Source organism: Heterodontus francisci, chromosome 4 (genome assembly GCF_036365525.1).
Source record: "Heterodontus francisci isolate sHetFra1 chromosome 4, sHetFra1.hap1, whole genome shotgun sequence".
In the NCBI taxonomy this organism is placed as follows: Eukaryota; Metazoa; Chordata; class Chondrichthyes; order Heterodontiformes; family Heterodontidae; genus Heterodontus; species Heterodontus francisci.
Genome location: NC_090374.1, coordinates 14,713,665 through 14,732,709, shown reverse-complemented (window position 1 = coordinate 14,732,709; position 19,045 = coordinate 14,713,665). Strand labels below are relative to the sequence as shown.

General features: G+C 44.9%; 1 protein-coding gene across 5 annotated transcripts in view; it reads left to right on the top strand.

Moving 5' to 3' along the window:
- The window catches only part of LOC137368914 (sialic acid-binding Ig-like lectin 15), a 49,792-nt gene that overhangs the window by 11,821 nt on the left and 18,926 nt on the right, over positions 1–19,045 (top strand). For all 5 annotated transcript variants that reach the window (XM_068029203.1, XM_068029198.1, XM_068029199.1 and 2 more), the window contains 2 exons: positions 5,366–5,749; positions 17,094–17,444. In XM_068029203.1, coding sequence (XP_067885304.1) covers positions 5,366–5,749; positions 17,094–17,444 — 735 coding nt within the window. The remainder of the gene's footprint in view (positions 1–5,365; positions 5,750–17,093; positions 17,445–19,045) is intronic.

Below are 19,045 nucleotides of genomic sequence, written 5' to 3'. Positions count from 1 at the left end.
CGCAGAGGCACCTGCAGTAAATATCATACTGTTTAAATGTTATTTGAGTAACCAGTAACGTATAATCTTAGTGAACAATGAAGAGGTTGCAAGGCATCATGGAGCTTAGCCAACTTGACCACATTCCACACAGGAGCTGAGTAACATAAATTCAAACAAAGACTCATTAAAGATAATGGATAAGAGGGAATGGAAAACATCATGAGTAATCCCCTATCTGCCTATGGGCCGGTTGTGCAGTCCATGCCTAGTAACCACTTCTATTGGCTCGAATAATCAATGTATATGATCTATAATTGTTGTGACTGGACCATGTCCAGCCAGGATGGGCTGAGTAACTGTTTGAAAATGTATAAGTATTGATGCTTTTGCTCCTTTGTTCGGTGGAGAGGCATCTGGACAGCCCAGTGACCTGCTCCCCGCTGGCGTAACTCAATTAACTGTTTGACATTGGAGCAGACCTGAATGTTGAGTGATTCTTCTAGATTCATTCCCGCTAACAACGTCAACCCCATCCACAGGCAAACTAGGGACAATCCCTACGGTCACCGGTCCCGAAACTGAGTGCACCCTCTGTGCAGGTACAGGCATACACTGCCCTCCAATACCATTCGCCATAGTTTTGGTGTTCACTGCACTCTCTGGGGGAAAGGTCAGGCCTTTTCCTAGTAAAAGGGATATAGTGGCCCCTGATTCCCTGAGAATCACTAAGGGCTTGCTTGCCCCACTCGAGGGGTATGGGGTTATTTTCCCTTCGGACACAAAACCCTGATAGCCTTCAGGAATCCGACTAACTTTTTCTGCACTTGCAGCAGTAAGCTTCCTGGGTCTCACTCTCGCTGCAGTTAAAGCCACAGCTTGTTCTGCTGTGCTTTCCATCAGGTTCACTTCTTCACTGCGTGGGTGTGATCTGATTAACCCTACAAGTTTTCCCTTTAGTTTCCAGCAGCCAGCTTTTAAACGCCCTGCTTTATTACAATGGAAGCACTAAGGTCTCTGGGTCTCACTCTTGCTCACAGCACCTTCTTTTTGGTGAGAGGAGGGTCCCTGTGTCTCCTGCTTTCCTTTCTCTTCCAGGACTGCTTGGGCTCCTATCACCTTCCCACCCTTTGTCCTTTTCGGATTTGTGGGGGTGACTAGGAAAGGTTCTCCCCGGGAAACCAACTTATAAATTAAAGCAAATTCATTGGCCAGAACGGCCGCTTGCCGGGCTCTATGAACCCGCTGCTCCTCTACATGGGTCCTTATGGAGAGTGGGAGAGAATGTTTAAATTCCTCTAACAGAATTACTTGTCTGAGATTCTCATAGCTGAGCTGTACTTTAAGAGCCCTCAGCCACTGGTCAAAAGCCAGCTGCTTACTTCTTTCAAACTCCAGATAAGTTTGATCAGCTTGCTTCTTGAGGGTTTTAAACTTTTGGCGATAGGCTTCGGATACTAATTCATATGCCTCGAGGATAGCACTTTTTGTCCCTTCATAATTTGATGAACTCTCATCTGGCAACAAGGAATAGACCTCATGGGCTTTTCCACTGAGCTTGCTTTGCAGTAAAAGAGGCCAGGTCTCAGCTGGCCATTTTAGCTGCCTTGCCAATTTCTCAAAGGACACAAAAATTCTTAGAATTTTTTTTTTTTAGAATTAGAACATTACAGCGCAGTACAGGCCCTTCGGCCCTCGGTGTTGCGCCGACCTGTGAAACCATCTGACCTACACTATTCCATTTTCATCCATATGTCTATCCAATGACCACTTAAATGCCCTTAAAGTTGGCGAGTCTACTACTGTTGCAGGCAGGGCGTTCCACGCCCCTACTACTCTCTGCGTAAAGAAACTACCTCTGACATCTGTCCTATATCTTTCACCCCTCAACTTAAAGCTATGTCCCCTCGTGTTTGCCATCATCATCCGAGGAAAAAGACTCTCACTATCCACCCTATCTAACCCTCTGATTATCTTGTATGTCTCTATTAAGTCACCTTTCCTCCTCCTTCTCTCTAACGAAAACAACCCCAAGTCCCTCAGCCTTTCCTCGTAAGACCTTCCCTCCATACCAGGCAACATCCTAGTAAATCTCCTCTGCACCCTTTCCAAAGCTTCCACATCCTTCCTATAATGCGGTGACCAGAACTGCACGCAATACTCAAGGTGCGGTCTCACCAGAGTTTTGTACAGCTGCATCATGACCTCGTGGCTCCGAAACTCGATCCCCCTACTAATAAAAGCTAACACACCATATGCCTTCTTAACAGCCCTATTAACCTGGGTAGCAACTTTCAGGGATTTATGTACCTGGACACCAAGATCTCTCTGCTCATCTACACTACCAAGAATCTTCCCATTAGCCCAGTACTCTGCATTGATGTTACTCCTTCCAAAGTGAATCACCTCACACTTCTCCGCATTAAACTCCATTTGCCATCTCTCAGCCCAGCTCTGCAGCCTATCTATGTCCCTCTGTACCCTACAACATCCTTCTGCACTATCCACAGCTCCACCGACCTTCGTGTCATCCGCAAATTTACTAACTCACCCTTCTACACCCTCTTCCAGGTCATTTATAAAAATGACAAACAGCAGTGGCCCCAAAACAGAACCTTGCGGTACACCACTAGTAACTAAACTCCAGGATGAACATTTGCCATCAACCACCACCCTCTGTCTTCTTTCAGCTAGCCAATTTCTGATCCAAAGCTCTAAATCACCTTCAACCCCATACTTCCGTATTTTCTGCAATAGCCTACCATGGGGAACCTTATCAAACGCCTTACTGAAATCCATATACACCACATCCACGGCTTTACCCTCATCCACCTGTTTGGTCACCTTCTCGAAAAACCCAATAATGATCAAACAGAAATTCTGCTAATTTCCCCTCCGTGCCTGTAAGCATCAAGACAAACCCATCCATCTCCTTGCTTCCCAGGTTGAAGCTAATTTACTCAGCAGAATAAGCAGGGTAGAATTTAAGATAGAAAAGGAAAGGGAGCAACTTCCATTTATGTGTTCAGAGCATCCTAGAGCATTTTACAACCAATCTAATACTTTTCGAAATGTAATTACTGTAACGGGGGAAACATGGAAGTAAATATGTACACAGCAAGGTCCCACAAATAGTAATAAATTGCAAGAAATTATCATCTATTTTAGTGGCGTTGGTTGAGGGATAAATATTGGTCAGGACACAAGAATTCCCCTGCTACTCTTCATAACGTGTCATGTGATCATTTGTATCCACCCAAGGATGCAGACTGGGGCTCAGTACATCTCATTCAAAAGATGGCAACCTTGATAGTGCAGCACTCCCTCAGTACTGCATTGCAAGTGCCAGCCTAGACATGTACTCATAATATCTTCTACATCTTCCTCATTGAATTTTGGAATGAATTGAGCTAGTTTTAACAATTTTGTACCCAGCCCTGACTTACGCTCCTCCATATTGGCCACGCTTTCACTGGGGTTACTCTGTCACCCCATAGTTAACTCAAGCCGTTTCAGAGCTCTTTCTTCACAATCCTTCTGGAATATTCTTTCTCTCTCCCTCTCTTGCCTTTCATTTTCTTCACGTTCCTTCTGGAAGGCTCTTTCTTTCTCCCTCTCTTCTATTTCAAGTTTCCTCTGTTCCAATCGTATCTTTGCTAACAATACCTTGTTGGATCTGCTTCTACCCCTGTTTCTGTTTCTTTACATTCAAGAGAAAAATGGTTGGCCATTAGTCTTAGGAGTTCAGACTTCCTAGCCTTGCCACGTACTGCTCAGTACTACTCAGTACTGCTCAGCCATTTTTCTCAATTCCTCCATAGACAGTGCTTTTAACTCATCCCAAGTTACTTCACCCTGGCTTGGGGAGTTACTGGCTTCAGTTGCAGACATGTCAGTATTCAATCACACACAACCACAAGAAAACCTGTATTGATCTTTGCTCCTTTTTGATTGGGAACAATTTGGCTTCCCACTTCCAATTTCTTGTTTGCCTGTGGGGCACTTTCAGACACTAGCACCCAAATTTCTGTTACAACCAGGCGAGAAAGGGATCTAGGGTTCCCTCTCAACCTTCACCTGGTCTTACTGTAACAGGGTTTAATTTTGAACACACTGTGTTTTTAGCTCCCCTTTGGTGAATCCTGGTTCACCGCTTTCCAATTATAAGGCTTTCTTAGGTTTAAAGAAGAAAAGTTGAAAATTATTAAATATAAACTTAAACCCTAATTCGGTTCATGCCTACGGATACATGACACAGCCACGCTAGCATGCATATGCAGTACACACATGCAAATAGGGACAGAAAAGAGAAGAAAAATAAAGTGGAAAGGTTTGAGGCAATATCTGAAGAGTTGTTGTTACGGTTCTTCGAGTTCACTGTCGAGTCCTTGATTGTAGGTAGATCTTGCATTTCATTGGGGCCCAGTATTCTTCTTAAACCTTGTTCGCTGTAGGAGACTTTTCTCTCTTGGGATTCATGTGTCTTCAGTGGATTCAGAGACTAGTGAGAAAGAGATGGGAGCAACAGGAGAGATCTTCTCAGTCCAGGAGCAAACAGACCTTCTGCCCAAACTGTTTGTACAAATTCAAAAAACTCAGGTTGCCCAGCAGGTTAGTCATGTGACTAGCTGGTTTGACCATGTCTGTTTGTGCAACTTAGCAGTCAACCTGGAATGCGAGCTCCCCCACCTTCAACGTCTGGTGATCAAAGTCCATTGTGGGTTGAATGTGTCAGGGGAAAGGTCCTTTGTCCTTTCCAAGCACTGTCTGTTGATATGCAAATATCTTTCCAGTCAAGATCTGGCCATTTTTTGAAGTAAGTCCTTTCTTCACTTCAAAAACAGTTTGAAATTTAATGTACATGTGGCAAAATTAATATGCCTCGTGCTTGGCAGGTGGGGACCTGCATGACACACTCTATATATAAACCACTGAACTGTTCAATTGGATTCCAGTTTGTAACTCACTCTCAAGCATCCATCATTCTCTATATTAACCATCCAAACCCCTTGATTAGATTCCAGCTTGTAATTCACTGTTAGATTACCATCACTTTCTATATTAACATCTGACCCGTTCAATTAGATTCTACCCTGTAACTCACTTCCAGGTATGCATTGCTCTATATATAAACCATCTGAACCCCTCGATTAAATTCCAGCCTATACCTTTCTGCGAGGTATCTTCTTCAATATAGAAACTAATTAAATCCCTCTTTTATATGCCAGCCTGTAGCTCACTCCAGTGTCCAAAGTCAGTGTATAAACTATCCCAATCTGACTGGATGTTGTCACTATATAACAGACTCAGTATATTGTGTCGCAGTTTGTTTTCGATCCCTAACCTCTGTCCCCACGCGCTTTTAATATTCTCTCTCTCTCCACAGAGGTTTCTGCTAATGGTTGGACAATGAGCGCTGCGGATATAGTGAGTGTTGAGGAAGGAGGGTCCGCTGTCTTGTCGTGTACTTTCACCCACCCACACACTGATCAGACGGTCACCGGCTCTGTGATATGGTACAAAGGCCGTAACAATGTTATTTTTAAGTGTACATATTCTGGTCCAGGCCATTCACAGAGTGAGCTGTGTGAGAATGTGATACAGCAGGACGGCGGGAATCGATTCAGATTCGTGGGGAACTTCAGTAACAAAGATGTCTCAATAATGATGGAGCGGCTGATCCGGGCGGACAGTGGTCATTATCGGTGTCGTGTGGAGCTCACTGTTGGAAAACATCAAACACTGAAACTAACGAGTCTGAGAGTGGAAGGTGAGGAACAATGTTCAGGGGCTGCAGCTGCCCCGATAGCTCAATGGCTAAAGGCTCCACCTGGTCTGGTCCTGAACCACACGGGTAAATAAACTCTCAGCAATCCCGGGCTTTGAAAGGGGAATATTGCCCGGGATTCCTGCTCCTGATCACTTTCCAGACACTCCTGCAGGAAGGTGTCTTATTGGACATTGAATGAGACATTGGACCTTCCTGTGAGGCTCTCACAGTCAAATAGTCCACAGACACTCATTGACCAAGCTCTAGGGGGTGCCATTTGAATGAGGCAACTACGAATTAGATCAATTCCTTTCAGTAATAATTTTTTTAATTCATTCATGGGATGTGGGTGGCGCTGGCTAGGCCAGCATTTATTGCCCATCCCTAATTGCCCTTGAGAAGGTGGTGGTGAGCTGTCTTCATGAACCACTGCAGTCCATGTACAGGTAGCAGGTACACCCACAGTGCTGTTAGGAAGGGAGTTCCAGGATTTTGGCCCAGCGACAGTGAAGGAACGGCGATATAGTTCCAAGTCTGGATGGTGTGTGGTTTGGAGGGGAACTTGCAGCTGGTGGTGTTCTCATGCACTTGCTGCCTTTGTCCTTCTAGTTGGTAGAGGTCGCAGGTTTGGAAGGTGCTGTCTTGGTGCGTTGCTGCAGTGCATCTTGTAGATGGTACACACTGCTGCCACTGTGCGTTGGTTGTGGAAGGAGTGAATGTTTGTAGATGGGGTGCCAATCAAGCTGCTTTGTCCTGGATGGTGTCGAGCGTCTTGAGTGTTGTTGGAGCTGCACCCATCCAGGCAGGTGGAGAGTATTCCATCACACTCCTGACTTGTGCCTTGTAGATGGTGGACAGGCTTTAGGGAGTCAGGAGGTGAGTTATTCGCTGCAGGATTCCAAGCCTCTGACCTATATTTCAGTAATTTAAGATATTACAGCCTGGAGTGTCTGACAGTTTGGGCAAAATTTACCCAAAATCTGCCAAATCATTGCAAAAGATTGAAGAATTACAAGCACAAATTACATCCAGTGCAAACTGAGTTGTGATTTTTTGGGATGCTTTAAAAATGTCATTTTGCAATCTGGCCCTGATGATAAAACTGATCACCTCCCCAGATAGATTTAACCATCATGCCAAGTTTCTGATCATTGTGCCTGTTTATGACCCTTCAAAGAGCCTCTTAAAATTAAGCTGTTTATCTAGCAGCATTTTTAAACAGTTTTTATATATATTTAAAACTTTACTAAGAAACTGACTACTGTACATCAATGCAACTAGTGGATAGTTCTGTTTAGTTTTTTAAAATCATTTTCAGTTATTTAAAAATCAGATTACTCAGGTGGTGGATTAGACACCGATTAAAAAGGCTTATTTTCACAGAATCACAGAATAATACAGTGCAGAAGAGGCCCTTTGGCCCATCGAGTCTGTACCGATGCATTAAAGACACCTGACCTATCTACCTAATCCCATTTGCCAGCACTTGGCCCATAGCCTTGAATGTTATGATGTGTCAAGTGCTCATCCAGGTACTTTTTAAAGGATGTGAGGCTACCCGGCTCTACCACCCTCCCAGGCAGGGCATGCCAAACCGTCACCACCCTCTGGGTAAAAAAGTTCTTCCTCAAATGCCCCTTAAACCTCCTGCCCCTCACCTTAAACTTGTGTCCCCTCGTAACTGACCCTTCAACTAAGGGGAACAGCTGTTCCCTATCCACCCTGTCCATGCACCCCATAATCTTGTACATCTCGATCAGGTCACCCCTCAGTCTTCTCTGCTCCAGCGAAATCAACCCATGCCTACCCAACCTCTCTTCATAGCTTAAATGTTCCATCCCAGGCAACATCCTGGTGAATCGCCTCTGCACCCCCTCCAGTGCAATCACATCCTTCCTATAATGTGGCGCTCAGAATTGCACAGTGCTGTGGCCTTACCAAAGTTCTATACAACTCCAACATGACCTCCCTGCTTTTGTAATCTATGCCTTGATTGATAAAGGCAAGTGTCCCATATGCCTTTTTCACCACCCTATTAACCTGCCCTTCTGCCTTCAGAGATCTATGTTCCTCGGAACTTCCCAGTGTCAGGCCATTCATTGAATACTTCCATGTCACATTACTCCTTCCATAGTGTATCATCTCACACTTTTCAGGGTTAAATTCCATCTGCCACTTTTCTGCCCATTTGACCATCCCGTCTATATCTTCCTGTAACCCAAGACACTCAACCTCACTGTTAACCACTCGGCCAATCTTTGTGTCGTCCGCGAACTTGCTGATCCTACCCCCCACATAGTCATCTATGTCATTTACATAAATGACAAACAATAGGGGACCCAGCACAGATCCCTGTGGTACGCCACTGGACACTGGCTTCCAGTCACTAAAACAGCCGTCTGTCATCACTCTCTGTTTCCTACAGATAAGCCAATTTTGAATCCACCTTATCAAGTTACCCTGTATCCCATGTGCATTTGCTTTCTTGATAAGTCTCCCATGTGGGACCTTGTCAAAGGCTTTGCTGAAATCCATCTACACACCTGGTCACATGCTCAAAAAATTCAATCAAATTTGTTAGGCATGACCTCCCTCTGACAAAGCCATGCTGACTATTCTTAATCTAATTTTGCCTCTCCAAGTGGAGATTGATTCGCTCCTTCAGAATTTTCTCCAATAGTTTCCCTACCACTGACGTGAGACTCACTGGTCTGTAGTTCCCTGGCTTATCTCTACAACCTTGCTTAAATAGTGGGACCACATAAGCTGTTCTCCAGTCCTCTGGCACCTCCCCCGTGGCCAGAGAGGAATTAAAAATTAGGGTCAGAGCCCCTGCAATCTCCACCCTCGCCTCCCACTGCATCCTGGGACACAAATCGTCCGGACCTGGAGATTTGTCCACTTTTAAGCCTGCCAAAACCTCCAATACCTTGTCACTCCCTATGACAATTTGCTCGAGAACCTCACAGTCTCTCTCTCTGAGTTCCATATGTTTAGTTTAGAGATACAGCACTGAAACAGGCCCTTCGGCCCACCGAGTCTGTGCCGACCATCAACCACCCATTTATACTAATCCTACACTAATCCCATATTCCTACCACATCCCCACCTGTCCCTACATTTCCCTACCACCTACCTATACTAGGGGCAATTTATAATGGCCAATTTACCTACCAACCTGCAAGTCTTTTGGCTTGTGGGAGGAAACCGGAGCACCCGGAGGAAACCCACGCAGACACAGGGAGAACTTGCAAACTCCACACAGGCAGTGCCCAGAATTGAACCCGGGTCGCTGGAGCTGTGAGGCGGCGGTGCTAACCACTGCGCCACTGTGCCGCCCTAATCTACATCCTCTTTCTCTTGGGTGAAGACAGATGTGAAGTATTCGTTCAACACCTGACCAATGTCCTCTGGCTCCACCCACAGATTTACCCCTTGGTCCCTAATGGGTCCCACTCTTTCCCTGGTTATCCTCTTCCCATTGATATACTTACAGAATATCTTGGGATTTTCCCTACTTTTACCAGCCAGAGCTTTCTCATATCCCTTCTTTGCTCTCCTAATTGCTTTCTTAAGCTCCATCCTACACTTTCTGTATTCCACTAATGCTTCTGTTAATTTGCTGTCCTTGTATTTTCTAAAAGCCTCTCTTTTCCTTCTCATCGTATCCTGAATGTTGTTGGTCATCCATGGTTCTCTGGGCTTGTTGCTCCTACCTATTACCCTGGAGGGAACATGTTGGGCCTGTACCCTCCCCATTTCCTTTTTGAATGCCCCCCACTGCTCTTCTGTAGATTTCTCGACAAGTAACTCTTTCCAGTCTACCTTGGCCAGATCCTGCCTTATTTTACTAAAATTCGCTCTCCTCCAATCCAAAACCTTTTTTTGCAACTTGTCTATTTCTTTCTCCATAACAAGCTTAAATTGTACCATGTTGTGGTCGCTATCACCAAAATGCGCCCCCACCAACACATCAACCACCTGTCCAGCTTCATTCCCCAGAATTAGGTCCAGCACTGCATCCTCCCTTGTTGGATCCTCTACATATTGAGCGGAAAAGTTCTCCAGTATACATTTTAAGAACTCCACTCCATCTAAGCCCTTAACATGATGACTATCCCAATTAATGTTGGAAAAGTTGAAATCACCTAATATAATTACCCTGTTATTATTTTTACACACCTCTGCAAATTGCGCACATATTTGCTCCTCAATTTCCCGCTGACTATCTGGGGGTCTATAATAAACACCTAGCAATGTGGCTGTCCCTTTTTTATTCCTAAACTCTACCCATAAAGCTTCATTTGATGCCCCCTCCAAGATATCATCTCTCCTTACTGCAGTAACTGACTCCTTAACTAATATTGCAATGCCCCCTCCTCTTTTACCCCCCCCCCCCTCTGTCCCACCTGAAGATTCTATATCCTGGGATATTGAGCTGCCAATCCTGCCCCTCCCTCAACCATGTCTCCGTGATGGCTACTATATCACAATTCCACGTGTCAATCCTTGCCCTTAACTCATCCGTTTTACCTGTAATACTCCTGGCATTAAAGTAGAGGCCATCCATCCTGGTCTTACTCCCTAGAAACATACTTCCATTGTATTCCTCTGACTTGTTTGCTTTCCTGTGTTTAGCTGTGTCCCTATTCTGCTCGGAGTCTGCGTCCCCTCCCCCTGCCAAATTAGTTTAAACTCCTCCAAACAGCACTAGCAAACCCGCCAGCAAGGATGTTAGTCCCCCTCTGGTTCAGATGTAGACCGTCCCGCTTGTACAGGTCCCACCTTCCCCAGAAACGGTCCGAGTGGTCCAGGAATCTAAAACCCTCCCTCCTGCACCAATTCTTAAGCCACGCATTCATCTGTGCTATTCTCCTATTTCTATAGACGCTAGCACGTGGCACTGGGAATAATCCAGAGATTACAACCCGAGAGGTCCTGCTTTTTAGTCTGCTGCCTAACTCCCTGAACTCTTGATGCAAGACCTCATCCCTCTTTCTTCCTATGTCATTGGTACCAACATGTACCATGACCTCTGCCTTACCACCCTCCCCCTTCAGGATGCCCTGTAGCCGTTCAATGACATCCTGGACCCTGGAACCAGGGAAGCAACACACCATCCTGGAGTCACGCTGACGGCCACAGTAGCACCTATCTGTTCCCCTGACTGTAGAATCCCCTATTACTATTGCTCTTCCTCTCTTTCCCCCTTCCTGTGCAGACTGGCTGCTTGTGGTGCCAGAAGCTTGGCTCTGTCTGCACTCCCTGGAGGAACCAGCCTCATCAGCCTCCAAAATGGAATACCGATTTGCAAGTGGGACCCCAGGGGACTCCTGAACTACCTGCCTGATTCTCTTGGACTGTCTGGTGGTCACCCATTCCCTTCCTTCCTCAAGTCCCTTCAGCTGCGGTGTGACCACCTCTTTCCATGTGCTTTCCATGATACTCTCAATCTCGCAGACACTCCACAGTGTTTCCAGCTGCCATTCTAGCTCTGAAACCCGAGCTTCCAGGAGATGCAGCTGGACACACTTCCTGCACACATGCTGGTCCCGGGGACTGGAAATGTTCCCGGATTCCCACATGCAGCAAGAGGAGCAAACCACGGCTTTGTGCTGTCCTGCCATGACTATACCCTTTAAATTTAAAACTTTAGAAGACTATTATAATTTTTAAAAATCAATCAACTAAGTCTTGCTGAAACAATGACTTACAATTCAATCCAGCTTGAAAAGTACCCAGCAGGAATTACACACCTGTCAGCTGTGCTCTGTGGAGACTCTCGGCTCCCCTCACGCTCTTTGAGGACAGGTAGAAAATGATAGGAGCACCTCGCTCCCTCCTCACCAAACTCCCTCAGTCACAAAACGCCCACTTTAGCACTCTAATGCAACCCAAGTCAGCACTCTAGTGCAAACAAAGTCAGCACTGTAAGATGGCCCACTTTTATACTGACTGACTCTCGCCCCTGAAAACTGGTTTAAGCCTGTTATCTAATTAACAAGGTGCGGCTGCAAGCAGAGCCTGAGTGAACTCTGTTTAAAGCTGGTCTAAAACTCACCTTCTCCAACCCAAACAGCAACTGTTAAGTTAATTTGCTAAATAAAAGAAAGACTAGACTTTAGATAAAACTAACACTTATTACCCTCAGTCATAAAACTCCCACTTTAGCGCTCCAATGCAATTTTATTCGGATAAAACTGATTTTCAGCCATATTAATAAAACTGCACCAAGTTATCACAACTAGAGAACAGGCCATCCCAGACTGGATATTGTGTAATGAGAAAGGATTAGTTAATAATCTTGTTGTGCGGGGTCCCTTGGGGAAGAGCAGCCATAACATGATAGAATTCCTCATTAAGATGGACAGTGAGAGAGTTGATTCCAAGACTAGGGTCTTGAATCTAAATAAAGGAAACTATGAAGGTATGAGGTGTAATTTGGCTATGATAGATTGGGGAACGTTACTTAAAGGGTTGACAGTCAATAGGCAATGGTTAGCATTTAAAGAGTGCATGGATGAAGTACAACAATTGTTAATTCCTCTGCCATTTCCACCACGTCTAACGTGATGTCACTACCAAACGCATCTTCCCCTCCCTTCCCCTGTCAGCATTCTAAAGGGATCGTTCCCTCCGCGACACCCTGGTCCACTCCTCCATTACCCCCACCACCTCGTCCCCTTCCCACGGCACCTTCCCCTGCAATCACAGGAGGTGTAATACCTGCCCATTTACCTCCTCTCTCCTCACTATCCCAGGCCCCAAACACTCCTTTCAGGTGAAGCAGCGATTTACTTGTACTTCTTTCAATGTAGTATACTGTATTCGCTGCTCACAATGTGGTCTCCTCTACATTGGGGAGACCAAACGCAGACTGGGTGACCGCTTTGCGGAACACCTCCGCTCAGTCCAAAAGCATGACCCCGAGCTTCCAGTTGCTTGCCATTTCAACACTCCCCCCTGCTCTCATCTCTGTCCTGGGATTGCTGCAATGTTCCAGTGAACCGCAACCCAAGCTCGAGGAACAGCACCTCATTTACCAATTAGGCACACTGCAGCCTGCCGGACTGAACCTTCGGTTCAATAATTTCAGAGCATGACGGGCCCCCCATTTTACTTTCATTTTTAGTTATTTTTTCTTCTTTTTTTAAATCTTTTTTTGTGTTTATTTTATTTTATCTTAGTTTGTTCAGTTTGCTTACCCACTGTTTTTTTTCATGTTGTGCTTGTGGCTGTTCAGTTTTCAGTCCATTAACACCCTATCTGTACTAATGCTTTGTCTTTCAACACACCATTAACAAATTGTTTGCCTTTGCTCCATGACCTTCTGGTCGGTTATTCTCGGTGACCTTGTCCTATCTACACCTTCTCCTTTGTTATCTCTTGCCCCACCCCGCTTTACTTGCTTAAAACCTTTCACATTTCTAATATCTGCCAATTCTGAAGAAGGGTCACTGACCTGAAACATTAACTCTGCTTCTCTTTCCAGACCTGCTGCCAGACCTGAGTATTTCCAGCATTTCTTGTTTTAATTGTTCATTCCTGTCTGGCGCAAAAATAAAACAGGAAGGGTGACTCAACTGTGGCTTACAAAAGAAATTAGGGATAGTATTAGATCCAAGGAGGAGAAATATAAAATGGCCAGAACAAGCAGCAAACCTGAGGATTGGGAGCAGTTTAGAATTCAGCAAAGGAGGACAAAGGGATTGATTAAGAAAAGGAAAATAGAGTATGAGAGTAAGCTTGCTGAGAACGTAAAAACTGACTGTAAAAGCTTCTATAGATATGTGAAGAGAAAAAGATTAGTGAAGACAAATGTTGGTTCCTTGCAGTCAGAAACGGGGGAATTTTATAATGGGGAACAAAGAAATGGCAGACCAATTAAATACATACTTTGGTTCTGTCTTCACAAAGGAGGACACAAATTACCTCCCAGAAATGTTAGGGAACATAGGGTCTAGTGAGAAGGAGGAACTGTATGAAATCAATATTAGTAGGGAAATGGTGTGAGGGAAATTGACAGGATTGAAGGCTGATAAATCCCCAGGGCCTGATAATCTACATCCCAGAGTACTTGAGGAAGTGGCCCTTGAAATAGTAGATGCATTGCTGATCATTTTTCAAAATTCTATAGACTCTGGAACAGTTCCAATGGATTGGAGGGTAGCTAATGTAACCCCACTGTTTAAAAAAGGAGGTAGAGAGAAAACAGGGAATTATAGACCAGTTAGCCTGACATCAGTCATGGGAAAAATGCTATAGTCCATTATAAAAGATGTAATAATCGAGCACTTGGAAAACAGTGACAGGATCGGACAAAGTCAGCATGGATTTACGAAAGGGAAATCATGCTCAACAAATCTACTGGAATTTTTTGAGGATGTAACCAGTAGAATAGATAAGGGAAAACCAGTGGGTGTGGTGTATTTGGACTTTCAGAAGGCTTTCAATAAGGTCCCACATAAGAGATTAGCATGCAAAATTAAAGCGCATGGGATTGGAGTTAAGGTACTGACATGGATAGAGAACTGGCTGGCAGAAAGGAAACAAAAAGTAGGAATAAACGGGTCTTTTTCCGAGTGACAGGCAGTGACTAGTGGGGTACCACAGGGACCAGTGTGAGGACCCCAGCTATTCACAATATATATTAATGATATAGATGAGGGAATTAAATGTAATATATCCAAGTTTGCAGATGACACAAAGCTGTGGGGGAGAGTGAGCTGTGAGGAGGATGCAGAGAAGCTCCAGTGTGATTTTGACAGGTTGAATGAGTGGGCAAATACATGACAGATGCAGTATAATGTGGATAAATATGAGGTTATCCACTTTGATGATACCACACCTTGAGTATTGTGTGCAGTTTTGGTCTCCTTATCTGAGGAAGGATGTTCTTGCTATGGAGGGAGTGCAGTGAAGGTTCACCAGGCTGATTCCTGGGATGGCAGAACAGACGTCTGAAGAGAGATTGGGTCGATTAGGCTTGTATTCGCTAGAGTTTAGAAGAATGAGAAGGGATCTCATAGAAACCTACAAAATTCTAACAGGACTGGACAGACTAGATGCAGGAAGGATGTTCCCGATGGCGGGGGAGTCCAGGACCAGGGGTCACAGTCTAAGGATAAGGGGTAAGTCATTTAGGACTGAGATGAGGAGGGATTTCTTCACCCAGAGAGTGGTGAACCTGTGGAATCCTCTACTACAGAAAGCAGTAGAGGCCAAATCACTAAATATATTCAAGAAAGAGTTAGATATAGTTCTTAGGTGTAAAGGGAGCAAGGGATACGGGGAAAAAGTGGGAATAGGGTACTGAGTTTGGATGATCAGCCATGATCGTATTGAATGGCGGAGTAGGGTCGAAGGGCCGAATGGCCTACTCCTCCTATTTTTCTATGTTTCTATGTTAAATATATCAAGGAATAATTTTAATGCAAAACTTTTTTTATAAAAAACTAAAATTCAAACGCTGCCTGTTTGCTCTGCTTTATGGTATATTTTATGTTTGGTGATATGTATCTGAGTGTGAGCAGAAAATTGAGCAAAAATATCAATGCTGAAACTCATGTAATTTTGAGCGTAATTTGCACCCAGCTTGTCCATTGTGCCAAAGTGGAAACTCCTGCAGTGAGTGCAGGGTGGCTTGGAAGAAACAGGTGACTTTGGGTCTATAGTTCCCAGTACTCTCCACCACTGGGGATTTTCCTCACTTCATGTCTGGGTCTGTTGATTAATTAACAAATTGACTGATTAATTGAGAATGAAAACTATGAATAATCAACTTCATCATTTTTGTATCATGTGACCATGAACGTTAGTCCAGACACTTTATCCTTTGAATCCTTTCCTCCAGCTTTTGAAGATCTTCCCAACAGATCACTTGGTTGGGTGCACAGATCTGCAATTGTCTCCCAATTTCACTGTATCCATCACATCTGTTCTGAAGATATCGCCTACCACACCAGTGCTTCTGATTTGTATTCCTTTAACTTAAACACAGTAGTTGGCAGGGGTATCAACTGTGTTCATCCGATTTCCCACACTTACGTCCTCACCGCTTCCCATCCCATGACTGGGCTCCCCCTTTGTCCCACTGCAGCAGCCTTCACATTCAACGGTTCACCCTCTGCCATTTCCACCACCTCCATTGTCAAACACATCTTCTCCTCCCATTCTGGCATTCCAAAGTGACCATTCTGTCTGCTACATGATGAAACACTCTTCATCACCCCAACATCCTTTTTCCGTGCAAAACTTGCCATGTCACCTCCTCCCTTCCCACTGTCCAGGACCCCAAATGTTCCTTTCAAGTGAATCATCAATTTACTTGTACTTCTTCCAACTTAATATACCGTATTCACTGCTCACAATGTGGTCTCCTCCACAATGGGGAAACCAAACACTGTTGATTTTTGGAAACCTCAATTCAATGCACAAGAGTAACCCAGAGCTTCCCATCTCCTGCCATGTTACTTCTCTATCCCACTCTCATTCTGACCTCTTTGTTCTCAGATTCCTAAACTGTCCTATTGAAGCTCAATCATCTTTCAATGTGATATATATGTTCCCATGTTATTAGAACCAGCTACGTCCATCTCACAGTCTCAGTGCTGTAGGCCTGCAGTGTCCAGCCCAAAGCTGACTGGACCTGTTCCACCGCTTCATACATTGAAATGATTTCAGTGGAGAATTGGCGGGTGGATCACAGGGAGACGCTGTCAATTGGGTCATTGCTGCTCAGCTCACACTTCAGGGCAGTACCGAGGGAGTGCTGCACTGGCTGAGGTGCCATTAGCCGCACCTTAACCTTCCCCCGATGTTGCCCCTCAAATCGATTGAATCGTCTGGGCATTTCTGGGACCAATGGGAAATGATATTTAACCGAGACAAATGCAGTGTGATGCGGGTAGGTAGGATCAACACGGAATTCACTGAACATTTACAGGGAATAATACAGAAAGTGGCTGAGAGAGAAAAGGATCGAGACTGTTAATGTACACACATCACTCAAAATTCACAACCAATGCAGTGAAGCCATTGACAAAACAAACAGGGCATTGGGTTGTATTAATAAAACCATTCAGTACAAGTCAAACCACTTCCCACTTTCTGCTAGTCTGAGAAACGTCCCTGACCTCTTACCCTCTGTTTCCTGTTTTGTCACCATCTTTCAATCTGTTCTGCTACCCGGCCTCCTGAGCCCACAATCCCTGGGATCTCCACTGGCTGAGTACTACACTGGGCAATGCCTCTACCTACTGGACCACAGGGAGAGCTCAGAACTGAAATAAGTTAAAGTTCTCATCAAGACACTGATCCATTCTGATGTCTGTCCTTTCCTCAGCTGCCCATGGAAATGTCTCAGTGGTGACTGGGACCGAGGGAGCTTCAGTTACATTGCCCTGTATGTTCACACCCAGGAGTTACCGCACCCTGTCCACTGTTACATGGATGAGGAAGGAGCCCTACCAACACATAGTCACATTCAGAGCCCAATCAAATGGATCTTGGACAACTGCAAATGGTGGAAATCGGTACGAACTCATCGGGAATCCACAGGAGGGAAACGCCTCAACCAGGATAAACCAGCTGAGTGTGAATGACAATCACACTTACCTGTGTCTGGTGGAATACACATCATTGGACAATTATCAACATCTGATCCAGACTGAGACACAGCTGCAGGTTGTACATGGTAAGAAACCATTCCCACATTCTCCAGTGTATAGATGTTGCACAGTGAGGGTGGGTGGTGTAACAGACAACACTCATCAGCTGTGGCTCAGTGGTTAGCACTCTCACCTCTAAGTCAGAAGGTTGTGGGTTCAAGACACCTCAATGCAATACTGAGGGAGTGCTGCACTGTTCCAGGTGCTGTGTTTAAGAAGAGATATTAAAACGAGGTCCTCACTGCCCTCTCAGGAAGAGTATGGGAGTTGCCCCCAATTTCCTGGCCAATATTTACCTCAGAACCAACAACACCGAAACATAGTCTGATAATTATCTCATTGCTGTTTATGGGATCTTAATGTGTGCAAATTGGCTGCTGTGTATCCTGCATTAAAACAGTGACTACACTTCAAAAACAAAGTTCTGTCATTCAATTAACTCCTGGCAGACCTGCATCTTAACTCCATTTAAAGGCCTTGTTTCTGGAACCAGGATTATGTGGCCTCCTTGATTGGCACCCCATCCACCACCTTCAACATTCACTCCCTTCACCATCGACGCACAGTGGCAGCAGTGTGTACCATCTACAAGATGCACTGCAGCAACTCACCTTCGACAGCACCTTCCAAACCTGTAACCTCTACCAGCTAGAAGGACAAGGGCAGCAAATGCATGGGAACACCACCACCTGCAAGTTCCCCTCCAAGTCATACACTATCCTGACTTGGAACTATATCACCGTTCCTTCACTGTCGCTGGGTCAAAATCCTGGAACTCCTTTCCTAACAGCACTGTGGGTGTACCTACCCCACATGGGCTGCAGCAGTTCAAGAAGGCAGCTCACCACCACCTTCTCAAGGGTAATTAGGGATGTGCAATAAATGCTCGACTAGCTAGTGACACCCACATCCCATGAATGAATAAAAAATATTCTCCTGTGTATAGAAGTTGTACAGCAAGAGTGGGCAGTACAACAGAAGCAGCTCAGTGGATTTCACTTTTGCTTCTGAATCAGACGGTTAAAGGTTCAGGTCCCACTCCAGAGACTGGAGCACAACATCTAAACTGACTCTCCAGTGAAAACTGAGGGAGTGCTGCAATTTAGGATGTGGTATCTTTCAGAAGAGATATGAAACGGGGTCCCATCTGCCCACTCAGATGGATGTCAATGATCCCCTGACACTATTTTGAAGAAGAGTATGGGAGTTGTCCCCAGTGTCCTGGCCAATATTTATCTCTGAACCAACGCCACTAACACACACTATCTGGTCATTCTTGAATGGCTGTATATGGGATCATGCTGTGTGCAATTTGGCTTCCATGTATGCTGCATTACAACAGTTACTTTACTTTTTTAAAAAGTCCTGCCATTCAATTAGAACATGACTGTCCTGCATCTTAACTCCATTTACCAATAATCCTTCTTATCCTTGTGTAACAAAAATCTATCAATCTCAGTGTTGAAGTTTTCAATTGATTCCCAGCCTCAACAGCTTTTCCAGGAAGAGGTTCAGATGCCATTATCCTTTGTGTGAAGAAGTCCTTCCTGACATCACCCCAAACAGCCTAGCTCTTATTTGAAGGTTATGGCCCCTTGTTCTGGACTCTCCCACCAGAGGAAATAGT